Below are 12,809 nucleotides of genomic sequence, written 5' to 3'. Positions count from 1 at the left end.
TTCTGGAATACCTTTAAACGTCTCACATTTCAGAAACACGGTCCACAACATCCCATCATATGTGCTGGCCAAGTACCAACGACGGATGCAGAAAAGGCAACTGCTTTCGCTACATATCTTGAGGGAGTCTTCACTCCATACACTACACCTTTGTTCACTTGCCCTACAGACACCCATATCTTACACGTTGGTTCTCCAGTGCAGCCATCGTTTCAACCTGATTTCAACTACCACCTTGATCCCACAAATCAGCTCACTGCTCCAATAACATCAGACGATATTACAGCTGTTCTAAAATGCCGTCGCAACACAGCTCCTGGAGCAGACTCAATTACGTATCGTCAACTGCTTAAGGTACCTGTGACGTTGCTAGTCTTACTTGCTTCTTTGTATACAACTATATCATCTACAGGCTATTTTCCAACTAAATGGAAACTTGCTAAAATTGTGGTCTTTCTAAAACCTCGCAAAGATCCAACTGATGTGTCATCTTACAGACCCGTTAGCCTTACTAACGTGTTTAGCAAGACACTAGAACACCTTATGGTAAAACGACTACATCACTACCTGCAAATGAAGAACAAACTACCAACTATTTAAGTTGGATTCCGTTCACTCTATAGCACTGCTGACCAGTTACTCAAACTTTCTACACTACTCGTCAACCATTTTAATAAGCGTTTACCATCTGTTTTGATCTCCTTTGATATTGAACGAGCGTTTGATACTGTTTGGCATGAGGGGTTAATTTATAAACTCAAACGCCTGTTTTCTCACAGCTATGTCCGATTAATAGCCAATTTTCTACATCAGCGCCAGGCTTTTGTTCAGATCAACATGACAATGTCACACATCTTTCAACTCCGCGCCGGTGTGCCCCAAGGATCTGTTTTATTTCCTCTATTATATATTCTTTATGTAGCTGACATGCCTCAACCTCAGACCCCACTATATGCCTCACAATTTGCTGATGATACTGCTTATATAGCATTGGGATCTTCTGTTGATCGCATTAATCAACTCCTACAACCAGCTTCGGACAAACTAGTTACATGGTGCCTGAAATGGAAGCTCCAGCTGAATTCAACTAAGACTCAAATGACTCTCTTTGGGCTCAAACGCAATAAATACTGTATCAGTCGCAATCCGGAACGTCTACATTTAACTCTTTTTGACTCTCCAATACCAATTTAAAACAGTCTCAAATATCTGGGTGTAATATTCGACAAACATCTTACTTGGAAGCCTCATCTGAAACAATTAAAAGCTAATATCCGGCGCCGTTTGAACCTTTTACGAAACCTTAAAGGCACCACGCGGGGTCTTAATACAAAACTTCTACTGCTAACATATAAAGTCTTTGTACGCCCAACAATCACGTATGGACATCTTGCCTGGTTATCAGCGGCACCAACTTTCTATAAGCGTCTGAAAGTTCTCGAAAGACACGCCTGGCCTACTCTCTCGCTTTCGATACTCCCACTGCTGAAATATATCGCCGTGCGCAATTTCCAACAATTTTGCCTCACCTCTACCAACTACGCCAACGCTACATAGCGACATGAATCCAATTGGCACATCCAATCGTCCATGAGCTGTTACACCAAGTTCCTGCTATACCACGCTATGCCTACCTACCACTGGATCATCTCTTAGCAATACACGAACGCACCAAAGCCACAGACCAGTATAATCCTGACCGCCGTATCTACCACCGAAATCCACATATATATTGCACATAACCTCCGTACATGTACTCAAGAAGCATTTTAACACAATAGCCAAATCTGACACATTATCGTCAACTTGAATTTCTTTGTTCCCTACTCAATCCATATTATTATATAGCCTGAAACCATTCTCCATGTCACATAATCTAAAAAATTGAAAATATCTCTGGCCACAGAAAAGGAAGGTGTTGCCTTCTACGGCCCACCCATCCATTGGTTGGCGACTTACACGTGCTGTTGGGTCTGGGAAGAGATACTGAGTATCTCAGCGTGTACATGGTACCTCAACAAGTAAAAGAGAGGTAGTCCTTATTGCTTGGACGATCCTACCGGGAGGGGAGAGTCGGATTCCTACCTGCTAGGAGGACCAAAAGGAAACGGGAAAGGGCCAATCCCAGATACCTGGGTAACAGCTCTAATTCCGCGGAAGGGAGGAAACCCTGTAGGACATGGGCCGGCTCCAAACTCAAATGATGACTTAACACGTACCATTGGATCCGGGATGAGGTGTGAAGCACCTCGACGTGTGTGTGGTACTTCTACACACGGCGGTTCCCAGTTGAACGATAGAGGTAGGCAGGGCTGGGACGCAAGCCCCCTCGGGCATTGCCTGGGGTTCCCGAATTGGATTGGACTCTGCCGGGCTATGGTCATACCGTGGGATTCGGTAGCATATGGGAACTAATCCCAGGAACCTGGGTAACGGTGAACATGTGCGGGAGGTGAGGTCGCCTTATAACGCTCGGACACCATGCCTCCAGAGTATGGTAGGGTCTGACTCGCTAGCAGGACCGCCTCCACCAGTAGGTTAACTGGTAGGCACTCAGGACTTCGGTCTGGCCGCGCAGTGGGCGTATCCCAATCCCCCAGTGAATGGGAGTTACACATTTAGGTGTCAAGATTAAGGGACAAATCTTGGCGGTGCACTTGTGCACGAGGACTTTAAGTCCAACCACGGGCGGAGTGCGTTACATTCTTGCGGAACCCGTCCATCAAATAGACCGAATGGTCGCGGGCATGTTCTCCATGCATGCAATTAAGCGTGGATTAGTAGACCACTAGCATCAACATGTTCATACATACTTACCAAACCAAGAAACCTAGCCTGTCTTGTGTTTGTTAGATTGTCAGCGAGGACCAGGTATTGCAATACGTATCTGAGAGCATAACTAGTGATGTGAGGTGGAAAATTTTCCGTTCTTAAAATATATCAGTAATCAAGTAACAATTCCTCAGTAATCATAAAATTGATTGAATTCATGTATAGAAATGTTAAAAAGTGAAAGATCGTTTAAAGAATCTGAAAATTCTCATGGCTCAGGCAATTTTCAATACTATGTAGGAACAAGCGAAACAATTTTTCATGAATCGAAATATTTTCTGTCTCCTTGGAAAAGTTGAAGAACTATTTATGAGTCGGAAAATTTTCATCATTTTGAGGCAAAAAGTAAAACAACTTTTTGTGAATCGGAAAGTTTTATTGCTCTGTAGAAACAAGTGAAAGGAATATTCATAGATCGAAAAATTTTCATTACGATGTAGAAACAAGTGGAAAAAACTTTTTATAAGCCGGACAATTTTGGATATATATAGTGATGTTAGGTGGAAAATTTTCCACTATATTTAACTGCACATTGAGCTACAAAATTGAATTTCTGTAGAGGAAAGTTAGTCAGCAATAAATTATAATTTTACAATTAGCTTTCGGGAACCGAAAAATTTTCTAATATTTCAAGTTGGGAAGGGTTCACGCCCCTATTCACAACCTACTGCAATATCTTATCACAACTGTCTATTTCAAGGCTTTATACATCACCTTAGCGACTACGTTCGCCCTGGTCATGCAATTTCTTACTCCTTTCTCCAGTATATCGCTAACAACTTTCGCCATTTCATCGTAATGGCCGATATCAATATTCATAGCAGATCCGCTTGCCAGAAGGCTCAGTTCCACAACTTCATCATGACACGCATGTCTTGCGTCCTGCACAAACTTCCAAAATCAACCCGCCCCCTTTCAGATACCACCCCCGATGTTGTTATCACCTCTACAACCCTGTCAGGCAAATGCCATATCGATGTCTTAGATTCTCTTGACAGTGACCTCCTTCCAGTCAAGTTAACTATCAAACGTTCTTTTAACCACCACTGTTCTTCAAACATTCCACCTAGGGAGGTCCCTAGATTTGATAAAGCTAATTGGGATAACTACAGACTTCATCTCACTTCTAAGCTTGAACATCTCGAGCCACCAAATACTGAGGATGAACTATACTCGGCGCTGGATACCTCTTATATTCATACAGCGTCTGCCGAGAATATACCTACCTCGCAAGTACATCCATGGGCATCATCGATTACCACCTCAGTACCTTCACATGATCAGACGTTCTCGACAATTTTACCGAGATTACGTACGCACAAAGAACGAAGAGACTCTACGCCATCACCGACAACTCCAACGTGCGGTTCGTAACTACGTTGTCGCCTATAAACTTCGAAATTGGGTGAAAACATGCAACATACTGAACGCAACTTCACATCCTACCAAATACTGGAAGAGATTTAATGAATTGACTGGCAAACTTACTCGAACACCTTACCCTTTCATTGGCGATGATCATTCATTCACCTCAGATAGTGCCACAATTGATGCCTTTGCGAATCATCTCCAAACCATCTTCACTCCATTTCCTCCTGAAAGATCTGAACAACACCATCCTGCATATACGTTTAATGTTGATTCTCATCTTTAACCCAGTACACAGCACAACTTTCCAGCTCATCACGAACTTACCACACCCATCACAATTCCAGAAATCCGTGAAGTCACAGCTCGCAAATGTGACACTGCTCCAGGCATGGACCTTATCACCTAACGTCACACTAAAGAGAGTCCTTTCTGCTTACTGCTCCTGTTAGCCCATATTCTCACTTTCATTTTACGTACCGGTATCATTCCCACGATCGAAAAACCTCCAAGACTTTAATGTTTCTAAAACCTAACAAGCCAGCTACCTCTGTATCATCTTACCGTCAATCCAATTAACCACTGTTTTCTGCAAAATTCTCGAACACATTCTTGTAAACAGATTTCATCCCCATTTCTCTCGCCATCGTATCTCATCACCTCACCCTCATCTCCATCTCATCACCCATCCTAATGATTATGGCTAAAGGCCATAATGTCTGCTATGGTACTTGAATGCTATATAATTTATGATCAATAAAGTTTATATAAAGTATTAAATCACTTAGATCATCCCTGCTGCCTCTATTCCTTCTCTTCCCGAGAAAAGGGCGTAACGTTTGTAAGGGGCTAGCATGCCTTCAGCATGCTAGCATTGTAAATAATAATAATAATAATAAAATAATAATAATAATAAAAGGCTTTTGTTGCTATTGTAGCATTTTAATAGATAGATAGGAAGCCTTATCAGTGTGGAGCTCAGACGACTGGTGCGACTGAAAAGAAATTGGTCATTTTAGATTGAAAACCACCTGCTTTCAACAATTTCTCTCTCTTTCCGTTTTTTCGCATCTTTACCAATAACGGAGATGGCTTTGGCCCGGACTTTTGTTACACTCGTGTATAAAAGTGACTGAAGAGCGATCATCTCTGGGACGTGATGTCCTTGGTTCGATCACACCTCCCGCCAAGTGGGCTTTCTTGTGGACAAACACTCTTGTAGTTACGTTTCCTCGGGATTATCCCATTTCCTCTCACTTTCTTCATGCACCTTATCACCACATTCTCTCTCAGCTTCGAAGAATAAACGTGGGACGTTAAACTTTAAAAAAATAATCGTTGAAACATTCTGCCTTTATTACCATGTTCCTTACATATTTTATCCATCACCGCTACTGTATATCTGAACTATAAGATACATTGATCTACGTTTTAATGTAGTATTCGTACCATATGTAGTCCTGTTGGAAATTGAACCGGAGTAAATTTGCAATTAGTTCAAGACACGGAACTACTAATAGGCTGGATTTGTATAGTGCATATTTTTGCTTTATACTTTACTTACATGGATATAAATATTTAAATTGCAGTTCTTCTAGATCCGTGCAATGGATGCAAAAGATCTAACAATACATAAAATATCATTTTTCAAGTATTCTTAGAAAATGAAATGAAATCTTTCAGTTTAACGTCCCACAGTTATGCCTTTTAGGCTAAGAGAGACGGGTGATTAAGGCAAGTGAATGATGATGAAAGAATTGATGGAATGAAAATGTGAAAGGAAACTGGAGTACTCTGAGAAAACCCATGAATAAGATGTTGTCCACCACAAAGATTTCCTTGTTTGTGGTCTGTTTTATTTGCATAACTCCTTCTTTTTCAAGAAGTCTTTTAAGATCTTGGAAAGTAAATCACTTGAAACCAGGTTGGTTGTTAAAAAGGATAATTGACTTATAACGTAAAAATAAAATCGATGAGAATAACAGTATTGACCAAAACCGTGAATAACTTGCTTTTTACATTATTATAAACACGCGTCAATTTATCTTCTCTTAACATTTTCCCTACCAACAACTACACAAAGTATTTAAACGCACAGCCCACCCATTCTTAAATGTCTTTGACAGGTTGACAGAACATGTTAAATAAGATGATCGACTACTTTCAAGCTGAAACTTTGAAAAAAAGTTAACATTTTCTAGTCAATGTTAACATCATCCATCTTTGGTCCCCAGTGACGTATACTTTTTCACAAACCTGAAGGAATTTTCGGGAAGAAAATGCTTTGCAAGTGAGACAAAGTTGTTGAGGACTAAGATCGAAACTTTTTGATGAGTGATATGGTGTTTTAAGATAAAATAAATCTGTATATTTTCACAATTGAAGAAAAGTGCAATACAAATACAGTAACAACTTTTGTTAAATCTTTCATATAAATTTGTTGTTAATAATTACATATATATCTAATTTCTTGACGACGTTCGTTTTTGTGTATGTGTGTGAAAAATGTTGAATTTATTTGTACTTATATTTTCTTACTATTGCAATAACTTTCTCCAGGACTTCTGTGAGCAGTACCATTCAGAGCTGGCTCAACAAGCGACCCGATCTGACACTTTGGTCGGAGCATTTGGTCTGGGGCTAGCACGATCTACAAGCGTCCAAGAAGAACTGTACACAACATTTTAAGCATGTGGAATCGTACAAAACAACTACTACTTCGCAGCATTGGTCTGCAGAGTTTCTCTGATGTTGAATTGAAAAATCAAAAGGAGCTGGGACTCTTCATGATTCTCATTGTTGGAAGTGATAATGTTGTTTTGATGAATGGATGTTTAAATATATATAAGTAATATATTTATATTTTTGTTTCTGTGTGCGCGTCAATGGCCATGAACGTGTGTTTTAGCATCAGCATACCTCAAGTTATATACGCTTGCGTTTTACAAACACTGATACTCATTGCATCGCAGAGTAGACAGCTACGAACACTTTAGACGCGTGATTGTTATTAGATTTTAAAAAAAAACAAACAAAAGTTTAATTAAATATTCTAGTCGATCTGTGAAATAGAAAAGGTAGACGCATGAAGGTATGTATAAAGTTTTAAGTCCTCCAGGGAATGACGCTGCCTTTTCTGACCTCAGGGCTTTCAGAATCAATCTAGCCTTGTAAGAGACTGTAACGTGCTTCTCAAAGAAAACAGGACACTTTTTTTTTCTTCTAAATCTCGTTACTGGTGACCGATTATTTTTTAAAAACTCGGGAACTACTCGAGAGACATTATACGTCGCGGTGCTTTACGTCAAATGCTCAACAGATAACCAGAAAAAAAGGAGCTCATGGAGTGGAATGTATTTTTTATTAGCATTTTATTGATAAACCAATTTGGTTTTCCATTTTACTTAAGTGTACATCATACTATTGTCCATTTCTCAGAACGAAATTGTTTGTAAATATACACACATTGTTATTTTTCCTAACAAATAAAAAAGAACAACATACCCATACGAGTCATGTTAAAATTGATCTAATTTTTGGGCAGAAATAACCAATACTTATTGTAAACTACCTTTCTTTTTCCTTTACTTTCCCTTTCTTCCAGCGGACGCCCTTTTAATTGTGGCAAAGGAAAACTGAGACGCCCTTTTGTAATGGATTTAAGATAATTTTGGGTATATAAAAAAAGAGAAAATGTTCTTGCTGTTTCTGATTCTATGTGACGTTATCTAAATAAATTTCTTCAAAAAATGTTGATTAATTGTTTTATTTCTCCTGTTGTGTACTTCTTAATTACTTTCTGTTTTATGCGATAACCTAAATAGCAAAATTGATTAGGTCAGACTTGTAAGATTGTAATGTTATTAGGATCAAAATAGTGAGCCTTGTAAGATAGTAATGTTATTAGGATCACGCTAGTGGATCTTATAAGATTTCATTGTTAAGATTACGCTAGTGGGTCTTATAGGATTGTAATGTTATTAGGATCAGAATAGTGAGCCTTATAAGATTGCAATGTTACTAGGATCACGCTAGTGGACCTTATAAGATTGTAATATTTCTAGGATCGCGCTAGTAAGCCTTATAAGATTATAATGCTAGTACGTGCAGTACTCCACACAATAACTTTTGAATGAAAACGAATTTTTGAATTTTGTTTTTTGCGATAAAACTATTTCAGCCGAGTTCGTTACTGAAATCAATCTGTTAAAACATCTTCACGGGCAATAGTGTCTATGCATATATATCTTTTTCTACTATTGATACAAAACTGTATAACTGTAGAATGCCAGAACTTACAGATCGCACCGTTAGATGGCAGCAAACATCAAGCGATTGACATCCACCAAACATATTGAAACTTCTAGAAATAGCAATAAATGACCTTACGGGTGATCTTTTTTACTGTCTTTCAGCAGAGCTTATTATCGCGTTGTTCACACTACAGGGTGTCTACTAAATGTTCATTTTCAAATTCCAGGTTTTTTCAAGGTTTTCAAGGTTTATTTTTCCTTTTTTTCCAGGTCTATTCAGTAGAGTGACATTTATTGTAACACGTACAAGTTAATGCAATTTTATATAGTTCTTAACAAAAATTGGTTATAATTAGAGAATGCATATGGCAAGTGATAGTTTCTTTAAGTGACAAGATGAAAAGAAAAAAAACTGATTGAAATGTAGGTTCTCAAAACATTTTACACAAGAAAATGTTTAATTAAAATATCCACTACCAGAAGGCCGGTTGAGAAAAAAATGAAATGAAATCTTTGAGTTTTACGTCCCACGGTTATGCCGGTTAGGCTAAAGGAGACGGTGATGATGAGAGATGAGTGAAATGGTGGAATGAAGAAAGTGGGAGGAAACGGGAGAACCCCGAGAAAACCCACGAGCACGGTGTTTGTCCACCACAAAGTTCACTTGGCGGGGGCTGGGATCGAACCCGGGACCCCAAGCACCAGAGGTGAACGCTCTACCACTGAGCCACCGCGCCCCCCGCCGGTTGAGAAAAATGTGCAGTAGCTTTAAATATCCTTATGTAGGAATACTATACAGGGGTGAACCTTAATTAAACCGACAAACTTCGGGAAATGATTCTCGGCACCAAAGAAAAAAAAAAGTTCTTTTAACTCTTCTCCAGGGCGCATAGTTTCCGAGCTAAAAGGTGCCGAAAATGTGGAAAAATGAACTTCCGACGCCTGCATTTCCAAAATTATCCAAAGTAGAGAGTGCTGCTTAAAATCTCACAAAGGAAGTCTTATGTTCAGAACAGATAAGACTTCCTTAAAGAGATATTAAGCTGCACTCCCTGCGTTGGATAGGTTTGGAAATATAGGCATCGGAAGTTCATTTTTCCACACTTTCGGCACCTTGTAGCTCCAAAACTATGTACCGTGGAGAAAAATTAGAGGAATTTTTTTCTTGTTTCGGATTCGGGAATCACCTCCCGAAGTTTATCGGTTTAGTTAAGGTTCACCCTGTATAATAGTAAATTTCCGTCAAAAACATTACTTCAAATAAACTAATATTATAGTAGTAGCACGTGAGTGTTGATGAACAATGACAAAAATGGCGGGAAAATAGCTTACTCAAAGCACACCCTTTAAAGTACTCTTGTGGTATTTTATGCTACGTACTGGTAGGACTTAGCGGTGAGTAAGCTATTTTCTCGCCATTTTTGTCAAAACTAGTATTAGTTTAGAAGTACAAAGAAAATGATCATATATAATACAAATTCTTGACGCAAAGTAGTCTATATTGTTAAACGTTACTGCACATTCTTCTTGGATGGGGACTGGTCATCAGTTACATTTAAAAATTTATTGTAACATGAAAGTTTAAAAAACTGAAAAAAATATGGAACCACACACATTATATGAACAAATATAGAAAACAGCTTTCACAGTGAGCAGTTTTTTACATTTAACTTCTAGAGTTCAACATCCCTTTTAACTTTTTCGTCTGTTCTTCCAACGCATCTACTTCTGCTTCGGCGTCAGTTAGTATTCTTTTCTTCTTTAATTCCAACTCTTATTTTCTTCTTAATGTTTCTTTTCTCGAGCTACTCTGTCTTCTTTTTCACCGCGGTCTTTCAGATATTCATTTCTTCTGCTTGATGCATTCCTCACATACTGGATCATACTCTTTGTGATATTCATATTACGTATGTCACCAGCAACACGTACAGCATCCAACACACTTCTCTGGGCAATCAAGCACTCCTCTTGGAGATTTCCAACAATGCACTCTTTGTTAATGGAGAAACTCCTTTCCACTGCTGCGTTGCTATGGAAAAGTACACATCTTATACATGAATGTTTTAAACGCATTGGAGACACCTTTACTTAACAGATCATGGAGAAAAAGTCTAATCTGTCATTTTTGTAACTGAAATTGGACAGTTCTCGTGCTGTGTCTTGGTCTGAACAAAATTTTAAATATTCCCGTTTCACCATATCAGCATTTACAGGTGTTATTTGCTCCTTCTCGACAAATGTCTCCAGGGCGAGTGTGATACGTGATTCACGACGGGTTTCGTTGGTCATAGTTTCTGGAGACAAGCAATTTGCGGCTCTTGTTACACTGTATTTTAAAGGACATTTTAGCATAAGTTTTTTACAGGTTCTTGCAAGAATCTTCTGCATTCTTTCTTAAAGTTCAATATATCAACATTCTTCACTCTTTTAAGCGATGTAACCGCAGAAAATCCAACATCAACTAGATTAAGTGGTTTTAAGATGTCCTTATTAAAAAAAAACTGACCTCAATAGATGTTTTTGATAAGTTTTAGCTACTTTTAAGACATCATCTTTCACGAAGCGGTTTAAACTACGAATCAACGTGTTTAGGTCATTCCATAGAAACGGTAGTAATGGATTGTCTGTCTGGTACTTAGTGAGGAATTCTTCTAGTTCTACAGATACGGACTGAAGGAACCCAAATCTAGCAGGCAACAGTACATCAGAGATGTGGGCTTTTACTTTCAGACAAGTTTGATGTTTCAGGAGATTTTGTTTTCACTGCATCAACATAAAATTTAAAGCACGAATCATAGTTATGGCACGGTTGATAACTAGAATTCTCCACCCACCTAATAGAACAAAACTTAAGAGGGAAAACTGCTGTTCCAGATGCTGCCATGAAATCTGCTCTTCTTGAAGGGAAGTCCTTGAATAAATAGTACAACGCTCTCAAAAACTCTGCCACATTCCAACCAGCTTTGGTATGCGCAGTCTTAAAAGCCCCATTAACAATATGTAAAGAGCACGTTTCTGTCTCCAAAAGCTGTGGACCTTCACCATTTTCTTCACTCAGATAGGCCTTCAAATCACTCAGAAATTTCAAGTTAACGTTGGGGCCATCAAGAGAAACCTAAAGTAACTTACAAATATCGAGACCCTTGTCCCTGAAAGTATTTATAAATGTACTTAACAAATCCTGGGCAGTACCATGTCCGAGGAATACTAATGTTAAATAACGTGTTAAAACTTTATTTCCGTCACTGTGCTAGAAACGAACTACTAAGTCCATTTGACTTTTCTGTGAGATAGTGTTTACGCTTTCGTATACTGCAAAAAAATCACAATTCACATTCACCGCCTGCACTCTGCTCACGTCTGTCTGTCTTTCTCAACTACATCTCCACTGAATAAGTTATTATTGGCTTTTAACTTACGCTGTAGTATATAACTTTCTTCTATTTTACAAAAATATACTTATTCCATACCAATCCCAAAAACAATATTTGAAAAACAATTTTAAAACTTCCAGGTTCCTCGTCCAATTCCAGGCTATTTCCAGGTTTTCCAGGTCCAAAAGTAAATTCCAGGCTAATTCCAGGTTTTCAAGGTTTTCCAGGTCAGTAGACACCCTGCACTATATAAATTTCTATTTTCTGAAGTCAGAAATTATTGGTTTTTAACTTTTAATAGTTACTGGATGACGATAAAATTTACGGGAAAGAAATCCCTGACTTCTCCCTATTTCCAGAACACTTTCTGAAATTTTCCCTGATAGGCTAAAAACCAGACGAAGAAAACATGACAAAGATGATAGCACATGCTTAATATAAATTCCTACACAAAGCGAGAAATTAAATATCTTCCCTGAAATTTAATCTGTAACACTAGTCACATTATGAAAGTTTCGTCATATATGAAAGGAAAAAGTCACAATGAGACACTTACCGCAAAAGGGTGGATATGTGTATGTACATAAAATTGGCTGTTCTATATTAACGACATATCTTTAAAAAAAATCAATAGTATTATGTAATTCATTTCACTTCTCCAAATGCTTTATATTTTCATCAATATTGCGCATATTTTTCATTATTTTAGTCTTTTTAGCTTCAATCTAATTTAGAATTATCTTTATTTTCGTCTGGTTTCTTTTACTCTTCCTCCCGTCGTTGATTTGTTTCTTGTCCAAAACGAGTACGAACATTTCGTACATAATGAATCATGGATAGTTTGTTATCTGATTCCTTATGGATCCTTAACGCTACACGAAGAAGCTACTGAATTGTACACAAGTTTAAGTATTACTGCAACTTCGACGAAAGGTGCAAAATATCCAGATGTTATTGGTTGATATTTCTTAAAGGCAGTATG

The 12,809-nt window shown here is 38.3% G+C and overlaps 1 protein-coding gene across 9 annotated transcripts in view; it reads left to right on the top strand.

Moving 5' to 3' along the window:
* Obsc (Obscurin) overlaps positions 1–7,954 on the top strand; it is a 633,182-nt gene extending 625,228 nt beyond the window's left edge. For all 9 annotated transcript variants that reach the window (XM_081756092.1, XM_081756083.1, XM_081756059.1 and 6 more), the window contains one exon: positions 6,760–7,954. In XM_081756092.1, the coding sequence (XP_081612218.1) occupies positions 6,760–6,888 (129 nt within the window). In that variant the 3' untranslated portion in view covers positions 6,889–7,954. The remainder of the gene's footprint in view (positions 1–6,759) is intronic.
* Positions 7,955–12,809: the final 4,855 nt, after the last annotated feature.

Source organism: Thermobia domestica, chromosome 1, assembly GCF_964235325.1.
Source record: "Thermobia domestica chromosome 1, izTheDome1.hap1.1, whole genome shotgun sequence".
Taxonomy (NCBI): Eukaryota; Metazoa; Arthropoda; class Insecta; order Zygentoma; family Lepismatidae; genus Thermobia; species Thermobia domestica.
Note: the sequence above shows the minus strand (reverse complement) of the source record. Positions and strands in the feature narration are given on the sequence as shown.